At 37.1% G+C, this 19,927-nt stretch overlaps 1 protein-coding gene across 1 annotated transcript in view; it reads left to right on the top strand.

Moving 5' to 3' along the window:
• LOC127959045 (transmembrane protease serine 9-like) overlaps positions 1 to 4,625 on the top strand; it is a 28,962-nt gene extending 24,337 nt beyond the window's left edge. The window contains exons 15-16 of the mRNA XM_052558043.1: positions 2,777 to 2,890; positions 4,037 to 4,625. Coding sequence (XP_052414003.1) covers positions 2,777 to 2,890; positions 4,037 to 4,041 — 119 coding nt within the window. The 3' untranslated portion in view covers positions 4,042 to 4,625. The remainder of the gene's footprint in view (positions 1 to 2,776; positions 2,891 to 4,036) is intronic.
• Positions 4,626 to 19,927: the final 15,302 nt, after the last annotated feature.

Genomic DNA, 19,927 nt, shown 5'->3' with positions numbered 1-19,927 from the left:
TGTGTGTGCCAAAGGTAAGGTCTCATGGTACATCTATCAAAGAGCGTCTAACCAGAATCAAAGACATTATATAGAAAAGAGAGAAAGGGTTTTTTTTTGGTACAGCGCATAAGGGCAGTCTAAGAGCTTTGTTAAAATAATGACTCATTGATAGGAAACTTGAATTCATGTGTAGATTTCTATGAATGATTCATTTGACAGGTTAACTCGTTTTATCAAAGAGCTGTTTCATAAATCATTTGTTCATCAGACTAAACTTTGTGGCTGTGTAAACCGATTCACAAATAAATGACTCTAATGAGTCCCTTCTTGTATCTGCATGAAGCCTGTGAATAGAGGCTGTGATATGTCATGTCTGAAGTATAAAAGTTTGGAACAATTAAGATTTTTCATCTAATGCTCACCAAGACTTCATTTATTTGATGAAAAACAGAAATACAACTGAACTGTACTGAAAGACTACAGATTGAAGTCTTAAAATAAGTAGTTAAATAACACATTTTACATCTAGGTTCACAAGAACTATTCTTACTTAATACACAGATTTCTGAATTGTAGTGATCCTGTGAGTTTATTTATGTAAATACTCTTTCTAGGTCACAGTCTTTTTCTACACAATAAATTATTATTTATTTTTTACTGTTACGGAAGCCTATAAATATTTTACATTGTGAGCCACACCTGCCGGGCATACGGAATGTAATTACAGGACATGGAGCAAGTCATAGTTGAATAGTTATGGGGGAAGAAAAGCTGCTAGTTTTGCATACTGCAATTAAACCAGTTTGCCCAGAAATACTTTCAGTCCCACAAATTAATGATACAACTAATCTACCACAATCAGTGCAGTGAACTCTGGCAGGATCATTGTTAAGGTGAAAAATCAAAATGAAGATGAAATTGTTCTTTAATGTGCACTTTATTTCTGCCCTTGCAGGTTCACTTTCTCAACTGAATGGTAAGAGCTCCTCTCATTCAAGCCAAATAGTTTGTTTAGAAATAGGTATATGAAGAACCTCTTTCTCTTTCTTGTAGTTTGTGGACAGGCTCCTCTGAACACCCGTATTGTGGGTGGTGTGAACGCACCTGATGGGTCGTGGCCGTGGCAGGTCAGTCTGCACAGCAGTGTCTATGGAGGTCATTTTTGCGGAGGCTCCCTCATCAACAATGAATGGGTGCTGACAGCAGCTCATTGTTTACCTGGGTAAGATTCACCTAAACACACATACACACCTGTTTTGTTTTAAAAGGTAGAGAGAATGACAGAAAGAAAGGTTGTCGTGATGTCTTAAGATATTTTGTTATGTTTGACATTCAAAGACATTTAGGTTTCCATTTGTTCTGCCTTTTCACATTTTCCTCTGAAATTAACTTGTTGGGCCAGTTTGAAATTCTTTGAATTAACTATTACTTTACTATATTAGAAAATAAAAGTACTTCGTTTTTTGTTGTTAGTTCTTCTTTTTTCTCATGTTCACTTTCTCTAACTGTTTTTAGTGTCAGCGCATCCAGTCTGCGTGTGTATTTGGGAAGGAGGACACAGCAGGGAGTCAATGCCAATGAAATCAGTAGAAATGTGAGAACAAAAATCGTTCACCCCTCTTATAACAGCAGAACACACGACAATGACATCGCTCTGCTCCGGCTGTCCTCCACAGTCACCTTTAATAACTATATTAGACCCGTGTGTCTGGCAGCCCAGAGCAGTGCCTTCCTTTCTGGCACCAGCAGCTGGATCACAGGCTGGGGAGATGTTAGAAGTGGAGGTACAAACACACACAAACCCATTCATTCAAGTATATATCTACTCATAACATCACTAATAGATGGTTGTGTATGTGTGTTTTTGTTGTTCAGTGAGTTTACCTTCTCCTGGGATCCTGCAGGAGACTATGGTTCCAGTGGTGGACAATGTTCGATGCAATGCTTTGCTGGGTTCTGGATCTGTTACCAGCAACATGATGTGTGCTGGTTTAACACAGGGAGGCAAAGACACCTGCCAGGTGTGACAGGTTTTTTTCTATTTAAGATAAATGCTTAAAATTAAGTAGCTTCAGTAGTGTAAACATACAAAAATTAACTAAAATTAGTTCTGTACCTTTAATAACAATTACTGACAATCATCAAAAAGCCATAGGTGAAAATCCAAAACACCATTATGGTAACTAAAAAAAAAAAAGTGTCACGCAGGGAATTCTGGACATGTCTTCAATGTAAATTGTAGGATAACTTATTTTTTCCTTGCAAAAATATAATTACATTTTTTATCATAGAAAGGGTTTTACTGTAGAATTTGTATAGACTTTTACTGTTAAAATTACACTCCTTTTCTGTTCATGAAACACATGGGCTGATTTGCTTCTTTTGGGCAAAGAATGGAAATAGCAAGAGCTGTTTTCTGGTCAAAACTAACTGTCCTGTATTGATAAGGAGAATAAGAATATTCCTTTTCTTTCCTCTTGTCCCTGTCTGCAGGGGGATTCTGGAGGTCCAATGGTGAGCAGGCAGTGCACAGTGTGGGTTCAGTCTGGTATCACCAGCTGGGGTTATGGATGTGCTGATCCCAACACTCCTGGTGTTTACACCCGCGTGTCTCGATATCAGAGCTGGATCACCAACAATATTCGTCAGAACCTGCCAGGATTTGTCACCTTCAACCCACCGACCTCATGCTCCTCTGGCAGCCTAAGTAAAAATCTCTCTCAAACACGTACACAGCGTATACCCACTTAAGAGAGAGCATACTTGTTTGACTAATACTGGTTTGTGTGTGCAGCCTCAACCTCCTGTAGAGGGAGATGCAATGAGAAGTACAACAGTCGCTTTCGCTGCAACTGCAATACTAACTGCAGTTTAAACTGCTGCCAAGATTACAGACAGCGTTGTGCCAGTAAGTTCAAACACATTCATTTCAGTAAAAAACACAAACGCACTTTTAGAAAACTTAATTCACGCCTTTAAAGGGATACTTCACCTCAAAATACATTTTTTGACATTAATCACTTACCCCATTGTCGTTCCAAACCCGTAAAAGCTTTGTTTGTCTTCAGAACACAATTTAAGACATTTTGGATGAAAACCCGGAGGCTTGAGACTGTCCCATAGACTGCCAAGTAAGTTACACTGTCAAGGTCCAGAAAAGTATGAAAGAGATCGTAAGAAAAAAAGTCCATCTGCTATCAGTGATTTCTTTCAAATCAAAGCTAAATACATGTAGAAACAGCACATCCTTGTGGCTTGACTGACACAGAAGTGCATAGACATGATACAGTGATCTGGAGAGACACAGAGGAGACTGTTGACAAAGGAATTGTTGAATAAAGTCATTATTTTTGTTTTCTTCATTTACATAAAGTATTCTCGTTGCTTCATAACATTACAGTTGAACTACTGACTGCAGATGGACTATTCTGACGATGTCTTACATACTTTCCTGCACCATGACAGTGTAACTCACTAGGCTGTCTATGGGACAGTCACAAGCCTCCCACTTTTTATCCAAAATATTTTAAATTGTGTTCCGAAGTTGAAAAAAGCTTTTATGGGTTTGGAACGATAATGGGGATAAGTGATTAATGACAAAATCTAGATTTTGGGGTGGAGTATCCCTTTAATTAAAGGTGATTGATAATGGGTGTATAAAGACAATGATTTTATTTTCAAGTTCTTAGGTAAAACTTTACACTAAGATTCCATTTGTGAACATTAGTTGTATCTGTTAATATAATGTTATGGATCTGAGCTAACATGAACTAACAATGGACAGTTGTAGGATAATTAATACAGCCATGTTGTAAAGTGTTACCAGTTCCTTTTTATTACACGTCTTTAAGTGTTTACTTTTTTTTTTTTTTTTATAAATGCCACTTGCTCTGATATTTTGATACATAAAACAAATCTGCATACATTTTACATAACAAAAAATAACGTCACCATAAAATGCATTAAACACACGTTGCATACATAAAAAGTGAAATAAAAAGTAATTCTCTCTTGCTTAATCTCACAATTTATATTTTTGTTCTTGTCTCTGCAGTGTGAGGTCTGTCATATTCTATGGATCATATGAAAAAAGGCTTAATCACATCACTTGCACATAAGTCTGATGATCTTTACCTGCTTGTTCTGAGATTTTACTCTTGCTATACTTTGGATGCGTTGCACAGTCAGAAACGAGCAACAATGCAAACACAGTCAAAGAACTGCTGCACTGACTTCACTCAGGGGTGTAAATAGTACCTTAACATTTGTTAACAAAGCACTTAGCTCAATCCATTAGTAGAATCTTCTTGTTTTTCTCTTTCCAAATCAGTATGTAACAAACCAGAATAAATGTAGGTCCAGGAAAATCTTCTATTTTTTTCCCCATTTAGCATTTGCACATTTCTTAAAAAAAAAAAAAAAAAAAAAAGTTTCCTTAAGTGGTTTGTCATTTACGATGACAAATAAGTGGTGATTTCTTTAAGTTTAACTTTATTCTTATTTCACACGATTCTTTACTATGTTTGTAATATATTATGTAAATATAGTGGTATGCCATGACTTTGATCAGAATCGTTAAATCAAAACACTGTCTGTTTTTAGTGGCTTTTGCTGTAATAAATCTTTCCTACAGGGGGTGATGTGAGCACACGTGAAACGTGTATTGATTTCACAACAGAAACCAGCAGACTTATGGCAAGCCTCGTAACATTTAAGCTATAAACTGTACTAGTATCTTTTTTTCATGTTACTAGTAGTTATTTTTTAGACACTAGTATATTTTCCATTAAGTACTAGTACTTATTCATTAGGTACTAGTGCTTATATTCATTAACAACTACTGCTTATTCTTTAGATACTAGTGTTTTTATTTTTTCTTATGTGTCTTTTGTAAAGTTACTAGTAATTAATCATTAGATACTAGTACTTATTCCAATAGTGACTAGTATTTAATTAAACTATTCGTGTTAACAAAAAATAGAACTAGTACTTATTTTTTAGTTACTAGTAACTTTTTAGACCAGAGATATCCTGAACTTAATAGATACTAGTACTTTTTAAATTTGCATTTAATTGTATGTCGAATATTAATGAGCCAGCAACATATAGGAGATAGATTAAACAGGAAACAGAAACAAGGAGATGGATGTACTTTTTTTAGAAAACCAAATAGAAAAGAAACAATTATTTGTACATAAAACACATAGAAAACGTATTTTTGTCAGTTTTTTTCAAACTATAATTTCGTAAATAAAGTAGTCTAATGCGTTTGTTGCTCTTTGAGTGACCTCTGCTGGCAGGATGGAGATACGACACCAATTTCATTAGCTGTAATTTTCTTATTTTTCCTCCAGTAAAAACAAGAAATATCATACTCAAGCTGTATGTTAACTTTATTTAAAAATATTTTTGCATATACAGTCATGCCCAAAAATATGGACACCCTTGGTAAATATGATCAAAGAAGGCAGTGAAAATTAATCTGCATTGTTAATCCTTCTGATCTTTTAATTAAAAAATTCACAAAAATCTAACCTTTCATTGGACAACAATAAGAATTTAAAACGGGGAAATATTTTTAATACACAGGCCAAAATTTAGGACACCCCTAGAAATTCTTATGAGTAAGTATATTCCCAGTCATATTCACAATTTTGAGCACTCCAGCATGATTATAAACATGACATTATCCAGCCATGGCTTCCTGTTTCACAGAAATATAAATGGGGGGGGGGGGGGGGTATAAATATGTATATATTTCACAAAGAATATATTTCTGATGTGCAGCAAAAGATAATTGAGCTTCACAAATTAGAAAGTGACTTTAACAAAAGCGCTAGAGTAGAGAAAATTCCCATTTCCACCATCAGGGCAATAATTAAGAATTTCCAATCAACATAAAATGTTACAAAACTGCCTGGAAGAGCTAATGTGTCTATATCGTTCCAGAGGTGTCAAGTAACGAAGTACAAATACTTCGTTACTGTACTTAAGTAGAAATTTGGGGTATCTATACTTTACTTGAGTAATTATTTTTCAGCCGACTTTTTACTTCTACTCCTTACATTTTCACGCAAGTATCTGTACTTTCTACTCCTTACATTTAAAAAAATAGCTTCGTTACTGCTATTTCATTCCGGATTGTTATCGTTCAGAGAGAGAGAAAGAAAAAAACCTATCCAGATAAATCGCGCCATCAGGATGGAGTGAATTTGATTGTGGTTGGATGAGAAGTATACACATATACCATTCCGACACCCTATTGGTCCATACGCGATCCATCACACCTGCACATGACACAAGTCACATCACACTGCATAGACAGTTTTGGGTTCGTTTATCAAAAAATATATTTCTTAAAAGTAGGTTGGAACCAGTAGTATCCGATCGCCTCAGAGTCAGTCCGCTTAAATTTCAAATGAAACCGGCGTCAGTCCGGTCTCCTCCCGTCTTCCAGCGCGCTCTTCAATCCGCCGACCACGGTGGAGCAGCGCGAGCTCAAACAGAGAGAGAGGACACAAGGTGTGTGTTTACCGATAGATTGTTAGAATATCTGTATCTGTGAAGTTCTTTGTCATAAATACAGTTTACAAAAGGTCACGATCAGTCGGTTTCTCATCTAGTGTAAAGTTTTCGCTTGTCACCGCTAATCACGAAACAGCTGTTTCCTTACACTTATTTAATATACTTCATTTAATCATACGTACATACACTACTGTGCAAAAGTCTTAGGCAGTATTTTCACTTAAAAGAATGGTGTTCGGCCAGTTATTTATATATTTTGCTGTAGAGTGTCACTGTCAGTATAAAATATCAGTTTACATTTCCAAACATTCATTTTGCCATCGTCAAACTGCTTGTGCATTCAAAATCGCACTAGATTATTATTAAAATTAATGGCAAACTACTATAAATAACTATATAAATTTATAGCAAAAGATATAAATAACTGGCTTAAAACCCTTTTTGGGGTGAAAACACTATTCTTTCTTTTCCATAAGACTTTTGCACAGTACTGTATTTTAAAAACGAGATTGTTGCTACTTTATAAAGAATGAGCATACAGTCATTCACAGAACTGATTTAAGACAGTGACAGACAGCACTCATCTTAACTAAATATCAGAGTGAGTGACAGAGATACAGTAGAAACATTATGTGTACTTTTGTATTAAATAATGACCCAGATTGTGAAATACATTTATTAGCCTTAGATTAAGGGAAGCACAACTTGGGAAATGAGAGCATCCAAGGTGAAAGCTATGGATTTATTTTAAATATTTGTAATGTTCTTTAATGTTATCCATAGTTTTTTTTGTAGTTCTTTTTTTTTTTTTTTTTAAGTATCGGTTCAGGCACGTTGAGGCGCCAGTACATTTTAAAAGTATCGAAAAGGCACTGGACCCTACTTAAAAGTTATTATTTATTTCTCACTACTGGCTCATTTGCCAAATGGGTGCTTTCTCTTCATCCTCCACAAATTAAGCTACTGTAGGTAGTTGGGTAGTGAGACGTTTTAATAAATTATCGTTTGCGATTAATGACGCAAATGACAATGTTGTGATATCTAGGCTATAGAGCATCACAGTCCCACCCACAGCTGGTGCCGGAACTAAAAATTCAATGCAATTTCTGCATTGACATTTGGGGTATAAGCCATTAAAACGTAACCATACATGGTAGACTTAAAACCAGCTACGGCTGTACTAAGCAACAGTATATGCTCATATAAACGTAAAAAGATCATGGGGGCACTAACCTTGTTTTGATCTAAATGCCTTTTATTCGCTATGTCTTGGCTAAGTACTTCATTACCCACAATCCTGAACAATCCCACAATCCCACAGTGATGCATTTGATTGGTGGAGCTCGTATAACCGTCTGGTTAAACCCCTCGAAGGTCCGTGAAGACTGAAGATCATTAATAAAAAAATAAAATAAAATAAAAACCTGTATTGCGTTTTTGCACGGTAGACTTATCAGTGCAATCATGATCTCCTTGGCTGCCATTGAGAGTTTTGCAGGGAGGTTGGTAACTTTAGTTAGCATTATCGTCCACTTTAGCTAGGCTACTGTAGCCTCCATATGAAATGAGTCATATCAAGCATTTTATAATGCCACTGTCAAAACAATATTTAGCCTAGACATACCTTTTTGTGCATTTACTGAACATTTGTGTAATGGCAACGACATGTGTTGACAACTGAGCAGTGATTGCAGTCAGATACAAAGCACTGCACCATTGCTGACGTTATCGTTAACCACTTTCACACACGCACACAATATAAAATACACGATGATAAAATAAAAATCAATACACAATACATATATAAAACACTATTTATTTACACGATTAATACTGAAAGAACTGCTATTACTGCACATTCACTATATAAAATAAAATTCACTGGAGGAAAAAGTTCGCGCGAGCGGCCATCATCAGATTTGGATGTCGCTCAAAAGGCTCGTTGCCTCGTTCGCAGTTGTGGCTTCAGTCGAATTCAATGGGGCGCGGTGGTTTATGGGATGAGTAGTTCCTGCGCTCGAAATGAAAATATGTACACAGTCTTGTACCTTTGACTTTTTTTGGATTTTGTCTTAATTTTTTCACTTGAAATGATATGTTATATGCTTATGAGTTCAGCCGTAGCTGGTTATCCTCACACATGCTCTAAAACTCTTTAGATACGGATTTTTCCGAAAGTGAATGGGAGAAATGAATGGGAAATTTACTTCCGGCACCAGAGCTCTCTCGGGCTGTGGGTGGGACTGTGAAGCTCTATATCAACTTTGTAACTCGTTACCCTCCGAACACTGGACATAGCAGACGTATGTAACGAATACAAGAAGCTATCAATCAAGAAGGTATCAGGATTATGAGTTATTTTTCATTTTTAGTTTTTGAATAATCACTTAGATTAATCATTCATTTTGACAGCACTATAATGTTTATTGTAAATAGTCAACCACAAGAGTAATTGTTTCTTAGCCTGCACCAATGTTCTTGTCCATTGGCCTCACAGAGTCCTGCAGCTAAGCTTGGATGTACATTTACATTCCATTCAAGGTTATTGATGACATGCCTCTGAAGTTTGACTTTTTGCACCATAACAATACTTATTGGCAACTAGTCATCATATCTCTAGCTCTTTAATGTATTTGCATTGTACTAAAATGAGTTCATTTTCAATGGGCATATATGCGGCTGAAACAGGTAGCCTAGTGCCTCCCAAATTTTTCAACATGAACATTTTAATATAACATTATAGTCATTATGGCCTTTAGAAAATTTTTTTTTTGAGGAGGTGGGGTAGTGCACAATAGGCCCTTGTGGCACGGCCCAAGCTTTTGTTCTTAATGGCATTTTTTTTCCTTACATTACTTTTACATTTATACTTTAGGTAGTTTTTTAAACCAGTACTTTTACACTTTTACTTGAGTAAAAAGCTTGAGTTGATACTTCAACTTCTACAAAAGTCTTTTTAAACCCTAGTATCTATACTTCTACTTGAGTAATGAATGCCAATACTTTTGACACCACTAATGCATGGTGAAGAAGTCAGTTTGAGTGACTAAAGACTCTCCAAAGACCACAGCTGCAGAATTGCAGAAAATAGTTGAGTCTCTGGTTCAGAAAACCTTAAAAAAATTGTCAAACAGAAACTACATCACCACATGTTGTTTAGGAGGATTTCAAGAAAAATTATCCTAGCTCATCCCAAAACGAACTCCAGCATATTAATTTATCAGACACGACTGGAACTTCAAATGGGACTGGCTTCTATAGTCAGATGAAACTAAAAAAAATAAAAAAATTTCAGCAAACACTCAAGATGGGTTTGGTGAACACAGGGATAAAAAGTACCCCATTTGTCCAATGAAATGTACTGCTGTATTTTTGATGTTGTGGGCCTATATTTCTGTTGGAGGTCCTGGACATCTTGGGTCACTGGGCACAAAACCAAGCTTCTGCTATAGCCATTCCAGTCCTCTGACCTGAACCCATATAGACAAGGAGTGTGGAGAACTGAAGAGGAGAAGCACCAACATGGAGCTGGGAATCTAAAGAGTCTGGAGTGGTTCTGGATGAAGGAATGGTCTCTGATCTTTTGTCAGGTGTTCTCTAACCTCATCGGGCATTAGAGGAGAGAATATTTAGACCTATTAAACTGGCAAATGGAGGTTTAAAAAACAATTCAATAAAAGGGTGTCCTTAATTGTGGCCAATGTGTATTAGAGAAATTTTTTTATTTCATAATGATATTTCCCCCATTTTAAATTCTTATTATACAATGAAAGGTTCGATTTTTGTGAATTTTTTTAATAAAAGATCAAAAGGATTAACAATGCAGATTAATTTTCACAGCCTTCTTTGATGATATTTAGCAAGGGTGTCCATATTTTTTGGCATGACTGTAGCACTGGTGCTACAAACACTGAATGTTTTTATACTAATATTCTGTACAGGGCACACTGGTGCTACAAACACTGAATGTTTTTACACTTATATTCTGTACAGGGCACACTGGTGCTGCAGACACTGAAGGTTTTTACATTAAAGGGGGGGTGAAATGCTCATTTTCACTCAATATCCTGTTAATCTCGAGTACCTATAGAGTAGTACTGCATCCTTCATAACTCCAAAAAGTCTTTAGTTTTATTATATTTATAAGAGAAAGATAGTCTGTACCAATTTTTCCCGGAAAAACATGAGTGCCTGAAGGCGTGACATGTGGGCGGAGCTAAAGAATCACGAGCGCGAGTAAGCTTTTGCGTTGAGAGCGTCTGTGACATTACCGTGAGGAAAAAAACATCCAAAACAAACCACGGCTAACAGTCAGATTCAGCCGTATATTTATGATCCAGAATCAGATCCAGAGGCTGAAATTTAACAAGTGTAATGGAGGCCAGCGAGTAGTGCTGTGCAGGTAAACCTCACTCCCTGACCTCAAGAGACGCACTAGCGACAGACGTTAGTGGCTGTAGCCATTTAGCCTCCTTGTTAGTGCGGTCGACCCGGGTTCGAGTCCCGCTCGGAGCGAATGCGAGGAGCGTCAGAGAGGACCTGGGAGAGAGGGGTTACACAAGAGCAGCATCAGCAACGACGTCTCTATTTGGTATGTATTGAAACTGTATATATTGGCTTAGCGGTTTTGGAAAATGACTAAGTTCCACTTTATGTCGTCTTTTTTTTTTTTTAAGCTGTACATGTGGAAAGTGCAGTTTGATGACAACATCTTATGTTGTTTACTTGATGTGCTTACACGCCGATAGCGAAGTTAACAACACAGAGATATTTGAAGCAGTTTTACTCACCGCCTGCGGTTCCAACACACGATCGTGACCCTTTTTCGTTGGGACTGCATTATCCTTAAGAAATAAACGATGTGCAAATCCAGCGTCAAACTGGGCCTTGTTTGTAAAACAAGCATCTTCGAAATGCAGGGAACAAACACAAACACTTGCACAACTCCATTGATGCTCTGTAAAAATAAACTCCATCCACTGGTCCCTTAATGCTGGGTTTTTTTTGGTAATCTGTGCATGGTTGTCTTGCCCCGGCAACCAAAAACACACTTCTTTTGTGACAATTCGGTCTCTCGCTCTGATCAGTGAATGTATCTGCTCTGATCAGTGAATGTCTCTTCTCTGCTCCACGGGAGCGCGCGCTCTTCCGGGAGAAGTGCCCTTAGCACCCATATAAGGAAATTCCGCTCCATCTAATGTCACACAGACCCATACTAGAAAAAAACTTTCTGAAACTTGTGACAAACCGGAAGAGGTATTTTTGGAACAAAAATACTCCTTCAAACATACAATTTAATTTTTGAAACTTTTTCCATGTTTAGCATGGGAATCCAACTCTTTAACAGTGTAAAAAACTCAATATGCATGAAATAGCATTTCACCCCCCCCCCCCCCCCCCTTTAATATTCTGTACAGGCCACACTGGTGCTACAAACACTGAATGTTTTACATTAATATTCTGTACAGGGCACACTGCTGCTGCAGACACTGAATGTTTTTACACTAATATTCTGTACAGGGCACACTGGTGCTACAAATATTGAATGTTTTTACATTAATATTCTGTACAGAGCACACTGGTGCTGCAGACACTGAAGGTTTTTACATTAATATTCTTTACAGGGGACCCAAAACCTTGTGGTCCCATGCACACTTCTTTACCCTGGAGAAAAACGTAAAGAATTGCAAATTTTTACCTCAAAGTTCATAATTATTTAAGCTATTTTTTACTAGAATTAGGGTTTCGCAAGCAATAATGAGTACTCAATTCATTTATTTTTAATTCATACTCGTCGCCGGAGGGCGCCCTCGCGCAGAAACTCCACAAGTGAGACTCACTGCTGAAGTTCCAGGAAATTCAGCTTTTGCTGTAAATGTAGCTGAATAACATTCAGATAGACGTTTTACTGATGAAACTTGATGAAAATAAACAATGACTGCGACAATATATGCTTTTATCTCTGCTCTTCAAACCATTGCGCATATTTTTATAAGAATAAAGTTTAAAATGCAATCCTAATGCAAATTTATTATGCGTATTGTATTAGCATGTGGACTCTGATTGGACGGTGGAGAGGTACTCATGTTATGTAATGAGCTGTTTAAATGAAGAGATCTCCAAATGCATTCTCACTAATTCTTAAAGGGTTAGTTCACCGAAAAATCTAAATTGTGTCATTAATAACTCACTCTCATGTTGTTCCAAACCAGTAAGACCCCCGTTTATCTTCGGAACACAGTTTAAGGTATTTTAGATTTAGTCCGGGAGCTCTCAGTCCCTCCATTGAAACTGTGTGTATATGGTAACCCCTCTCTGCCACTCCTCGCACTCGCACCGAGCGGGGCTCAAAACCCAGGTCTCCGGCATAGGAGGCGGACGCACTAACAAGGAGACTAAAGGGTTACAGCCACTAGCGCTAGTCAGTAGTGCGTCTTTTGAGATTGGGGAGTGAGGTTTACCTGCACAGCACTACCCTCTGGCCTCCGTTACACTAACCCCCCTAAAACTCACTCCCATCCAGGTCACAGCACCAATGTAACCCCTCTCTCCCGGGTCTTCTCCACCACTCCTCACAATCACACTGAGCGGGGCTCGAACCCGGGTCTCCAGCATGGAAGGACGTACTAACAAGGAGGCTAAATGGCTACAGCCACTAGCGTCAGTCGCTAATGCATCTCTTGAGATCACGGAGTGAGGTTTACCTGCACAGCACTACCCGCTGGCCTACCGTTACATACGGTATACTGTCCATATCCTGAAAGGTAAGAAATACATCATCAAGGTAGTCCATGTGACATCAGAGGATCAGTTCGAATATATTGAAGCATCAGAAATCATTTTGATCCAAAAATTGCAAAAACTACTAACAATTGACTCATTCTCGATGTATAAAAGGCCCCATTACCTTGTATACGTTGTGGCCCCGTAAAAGCAGTTTTTGTAAAAAATAGGCTAACGATTGCGTCATAACCTGCGACTCTCTGTCTCACAGTAGATAAATTACCTCATGGACAGGAGGAGAAGCTCGCAGACAATCTTTTACCGTCTATGAGGCAATCGGGAGGATGTGGAGGCATAAAGTCAAGGGAGAAGCCCATAGAGAGTCCATAAAAGACACGGTACAAAATTATTCAACAACATCTGCAAGATTCGGTGGGTGATTCAGATCTCTCTTGGCACAGCAGTTAGAAGACTTACAATTGTCAGACAGGTTGCTCACATGACATCTACGTCATCAAGCTCAGTTTGATTCTGCGCAGTACGCCCGACCCCCAGGAAGTGCATGCTTCTAAATGACTTCACTTCTCTCCGTTGAATCCAATGGGGTTGCTGTGTCCATTTCTTTTACTGTCTATGGTGTCACCCTCTACTTCACACACTCCCACAGACAGCCACGAGTCACATTGGAGTGATGTCAACTCTCCCTTGGACTGATTGGCTAGAGCAGTGGTTCCCAAACCTGTCCTGGAGTACCCCCAACACTGCACATTTTCTTTGTTTCCCTTATCAAACACATCTGATTAAACTCATCAGCTCATTAACCCATGTGATAATGAGCTGATGAGTTGAATCAGGTGTGTTTAATTAGGGAGACAAAGAAAATGTGCAGTGTTGGGGGTACTCCAGGACAGGTTTGGGAACCACTGGGCTAGAGGAGCAGCTGTCAATCTAGAACTTGTTGGCCAATGGTGATGCTGAAGCCCCCCGATTTACATGAAACTCTAACTGCAATATTTAGAAATGCAAGCGCAGAACTTGGAAACAAGAGCAAAGGTGAAAAGACAAGCACACACAAAAATAACATATCAGCAGGAAACATGATTTTGATTGTGATTTGGAAATTTTAATTCATGTTTCAGTTTTGTGCAATATAATTTTAAATGTGTTTACATTCTTGATTCACGCTTATATTTTTCGATCCATGACTGCGCTGTTTGTTATTTAAAAAAATTGCATTTGTTTTTCGGTTTTGTGTGTTATTATTTTACTTGTTTTTAAATATTTGATCTATGCTTATTATTTTTCAATCTGGCTGCAATACATTTGGCGGGATTCTGATCCCATAGATATCCAACATAGAACACTAAGGAAGACACACGTAAGTGGTTTGTAGACCCTACAAAATTGAACAGAAAGGACAAGGCTTATAAAGACAGGATAATTCGGAAATCACAGTTGCATAGAATAACTTAATTAACAGGGACATGGAACACATGGGGAAGAAAGCTAGACAAATCTGAGAACCATTCAAACCAAACACGGGAGACAGAAACTGGATCACAGGGCAAAAACACACATAAAGAGTCCAGGGCTGAGTTTCCCAAAAGCTTGTTAGGCCTAAGAAGTTCGTAAAAATGATCGTACGACTGTTCTTAATATTATGGTCTGTTTCCCAAAAGCATCGTGACTTAAGTAGCACTTGAAAATCATCATAGATCTACGTGTGCTCTGGAGTAGTCGTTAAGCTCTAATCAAAAAGGGCAGGAAAAATGAAAAAAAAAAAAAAAGAATAAAAGAAGTAATGTAGGAAATTCTTCAACGACTGATGGGGGGAAATATTTCAGTGACTTGCTGAAGTGCACGAAAACCAGCTCACAACACATGCATACAGCGAAACGCGCTACAAATCCTCACAACACTTGCATACAACGAAACGCACTGCAAATCCTTCACAACACATGCATACAACGAAACACGCTGCAAATACTTCACAACTCATGCAGATAACCAAACGCGCTGCAAATCATCACAACACATGCATATACGAAACGCGCTGCAAATCATCACAACACATGCATATAACGAAACGCGTTGCAAATCCTTCACAACACATACATATAAAGAAACGCTGCAAATCCTCACAATACATGCATTAACGAAATGCGCTAACAAAAAAAACAAACAAACAAAAAAAAAAAACACCTTTCAGTTCACCAACAACTCCACTGACCAGTAGCCACTGCACGATAAACAAATCCAAGCCGGGTCCGACACTTTTGAGGTTTCCTTGAAACATTTCCATTGTGGTCAGTGCTATTTGCAGCGCATTTGTTAATTGCATGTGTTGTGAGGATTTTCAGCGCATTTCGTTAATGCATGTGTTGTGAGGATTTGCAGCGTTTCTTTATCTGCATGTGTTGTGATGATTTGCAGAGTGTTTCACTATATGCATGTGTTGTGATGATTTGCAGCATGTTTCACTATATGCATGTGTTGCGATGATTTGCAGCGCATTTCGTTATATGCATGTGTTGTGATGATTTGCAACACTTGTGTTGTCAAACTAATGAAGATGCTTTCTTCATTTGCTGATGTTTTTTCAAATAGCATGTGTTTTCATAAGTTGCAGAGTGTTGAGCTGCCTCGGCCACCGTACACAACACCTGTTCCGGCCCTACCTAATAAGCCATATAAGTGGCTGCATAGTGCCCCGTGGCCACTAGGGGGCCCCATGTCGGGAGCTCAGAGAGCCCTATTAGGACTTTGGCGCCGAGTTGCATTCTGGGACGTGGCGGCCATGTTGCTGGCTTCGCGAATGTAAACCTACAGCAAGTTGAATGAGAAGAGTTGGGAGAAAGAAAAAAGATGTTAAAATCACGAAAAGGTTGTGGGATTTATAGGGATACGCTAAACAGGAATGCCAGGGACCAGTATGTGGACAAAATCTGCACTATTAACAGTTTGGGTCCATATGAAATTCCCAACAAAGAGTAGAGTACTGACGAACTTGCTGCCGCACTTTTGCATTACAGATATCTTCGGCTACCTTGTTTGTTTTGTGAGCTTTAGTTCCGAAGCTACAAGTCATTGAAGTGTCATGTACAGTTCACAAATGGATGGGTTCAGGAGCTGCAAATCATAAAACCGGAACAGCGGCAAAACAATATACAGTAATCCAGTGTTGTGCCCAATTTTGACCCCTTGCCAAATTATTACCCCCCTTGTTCAAATCGCTACCAGATTGCCTAATCCTAACCCAACCCTTAATCCTAACCCTTCCCCCAAACCTACTCCTAAACTGGAGTATTCTCTGAAGCTGTACTTCCATAGGAATTAATACAAATTCCTTCGTATACACGCACTGTGGGTGTCTGACAAATTGTGTAGAATGCATTGTTTGCTCAGTAGCTCCGGTCCCGATAGCGAGATCAAAAGCGAAACTAAAAAGGACCTTTTGTCTTGCTCCCGTCCACACAAAAGTAATCTATATAGATTTTTTCCAGTACATCGAATACATTTACATGAAATGGTTCTGTAGCATCTCCTAAGCACCACAACATCCCACAATAAACACTCCCGATAAAATATTAGAGTACATTCTCACTTAATCACCTCTGATTGGCCATTGCGTTCCAGAAATCAACAGCTGAGTCTGTGATTGGCTACATTGCGTAACCCTTTAAATACGTTTTAAACCGAAACTATTGCTGAGTCCCAATTCGCATACTATCCGTCCTAAATAGTATGCGAAACTAGTATACGTCCCAAATCGTAGTATGTTGAAAATATTATTCCAAAGATACCCGGATGGTCTACTATTTCCGGTTAGAATTCGAAGTGCAGATCAATGCACACTCTAAGTGCTAATATTGCCCACAACCCATTGCGTACGGGAGGGAGGAGCCATGTTTGATGTAACATGGCAGCAGGGTGCAGCAGCGGAGATGCGCCCTCAGCTATTAAGTGTAAGAATTCAAATGTTTAACCCTAATTAAAGTTATATTTTATTTCGTTACACACATTGCACATGAACATCAGAACAAGCCGCCTCACAAACGACCTGCGTTTGGTTCTTCGACGACGCAGCCCTGCTTCCTCACTCCTCAACTTGGTAGAAGCACACATAGTGAAATGTATTGTGAAAAAAAACGATGAGAAAAAATGATGGGAATAGTAAATAAAATTTTATTGGACATAAAGAATGAATGAAACGTTAACAGTTGTGGTGTGCGTAACTAGTCAACTAGTAACTAGTCGTTCATGTTGCATGACGTCATCGAAGTATGTCCCAGAGCGTGCATACTCTTTTGCTACACACTCAAAAGCATGTACTTTTCCCTCACAAAAAAAGTACATACTTTTAGGTCGTAGTATAAGTAGGCGAATTGGGACTCAGCATATGTCTAGTTAGCGCATGTAATTTTAATGTTAATTTTTTTAAGTTTGCAACAGATAAATAACAATGTATATAAATCATCTTTTGGTCTGTTTGTTTTCTATTTCAATGACAAATTTGTGGAAAATAATTCAGATAGGAGGTCAAACATTATAAAAACTTGAACTAATAGCCTGCAAGTACAATAGTCCTGAATAGACTAATAAAATCGTTGTGAAATCGAGTTGATTTTGTGTCTAACTATTTTTCACAGTGTTTGAGTATTGTCTGTTATTGCATATAATAATTAATTCTCAGAAAGCAGAAATGGCATTTACTGCAAGATTAGTTAAAACATTCCAAATGCACCTGCAGTCTCCAGGCATGTTTTTCATCAGTTAAGATTTCTTTAAATAGTGTAAAAATCTTATCTACTCTCATTCTTGTGAACCCTATCTTGTGTCTCATCTAAATTTTTTTCTGTCCTGTCATGGCAACCCATTTGTTATTATTATTATTATTATTATTATTATTATTATTATGTTCTCTAATTAATTTTTTTAAGCATTAATTTCCCTAAATGTTTATACATTTCTCCCAAGCAATTGTTAAACTCTTTAATTTTACATTTTAAAAAATTTCAAAAGTTTGCTTAACTTAAATATTCTTAAGCAATGTCACAATTATGTCGTTGCATTACATGACATTTTTTTCACTGTCATAAGATAAACTTAAATAATTAATATTGTCATCATTTTAAATGTTATACATATATATATATATATATATATATATGTATATATATATATATATATATATATATATATATATATATATATATATATATATATATATATATATAAATAAATTTTCATATGGTGTGTCTCAAGGATGTTCAATAAATTCCAACTTTTACACATTTAAAATATACAATTGTTAATAAAATACCTCAGGCATAATTTTACAAGACTTTTTTTAATCCATATATTTCTAAAAGCATATGAAATTGATACACTATGACACTAAAATCTCTGTCCTTTGGTGTGACACCATATCCTGTTATTAAACTCTATGGACAATTTTAATTAGTTGAAGGACCAGGAATATTGTTTTACAAAAATTTTTTTAAAAAAATTGTCAGCTACCCAAATCTATTATCCTATCTACATCTTGAAATATATATATATATATATATATATATATATATATATATATATATATATATATATATATATATATATAAATAAAAGCTAAAATTTTGCATTTAGGTGTCAGTGTAGGATGTGTACATTTGGGTGGGTTGCAGGTGGTTAGATTAAAGTGTAGGTATGGGGGGCCCCTTTTGGAAATCCGCTTAGGGACCCAAAATGCCAGCCCTGAGAATATAAAGTATATTATATGTTATTATGTAAAGTATAACATTTTACACTATAATATAATATTGTATTGTCTGTCTGGAACGCAGAATTTGGTTAACATTAATAAACTATAGTATTACAAGCCATCTATAAGGCGACATTTCAGCACTTGACAAACGGATAGCGACTCCTACAGTAAGTAGCACTTAAAGCACGTCTACATGCAATTGCTTTACAAACAATTGTGTTATTGGGAAACCCGGCCAAGGGGTGTGACATCAGGTAAGAAACACACACAGACTCACACACACACTCCTGCCCTGTGTATGGAATGTATGAGTAATTGTGGCTAATAATAAGTTGTCATACCCAATCTTCATCTCCATGGTCCATTGTCTTTCTTTGTGTAAAAAGGGTATATTATCATCATGCCTTTTAATGTGTAATGATTTTCCTTTATTTGTGTGTAACAAGAAAAAAAAAAAAGACAAACTGAATGAAAAATAGAAAGTGTTGTGGTGATGTCTTAAGAAATGTTTAATGCCTGAATCCCAATGCAATGTGAATACCTTTGACATTTAAATATATATATTTCAATTTATATTTAATCTGTTATTCCATTTTTTCTTTCTTTATTTTTTTTTATCTTTTCAACCCCCCCCCCCCCCCCTTCAATTCACTTTCTGTCATTACACTGTTCTATCTAAATAAAAGCAAAATTATACTCTTTGAGCCAGTTTGAAATTCATCTAAAATGTAACCAAATACAAAATAATATCAAATCAAAAAAAGAAAAATGTCTCTGACTTTTTTGACAATGACCTCGGATATTTGCATTTATCATGACTTTGAAAATATTAATTGCCAAACTGTAACAAGAAGCACAAATAGTGAAAAATGTTCTTAGTGTAGTGGGTACATGCTTGACAGCTTTGGATACAAAAAAAATGTGAAGAATGAAAAA

Source organism: Carassius gibelio, chromosome B6 (assembly GCF_023724105.1).
Source record: "Carassius gibelio isolate Cgi1373 ecotype wild population from Czech Republic chromosome B6, carGib1.2-hapl.c, whole genome shotgun sequence".
NCBI lineage: Eukaryota > Metazoa > Chordata > Actinopteri > Cypriniformes > Cyprinidae > Carassius > Carassius gibelio.
This window is presented reverse-complemented; position numbering and strand designations above follow the sequence as displayed.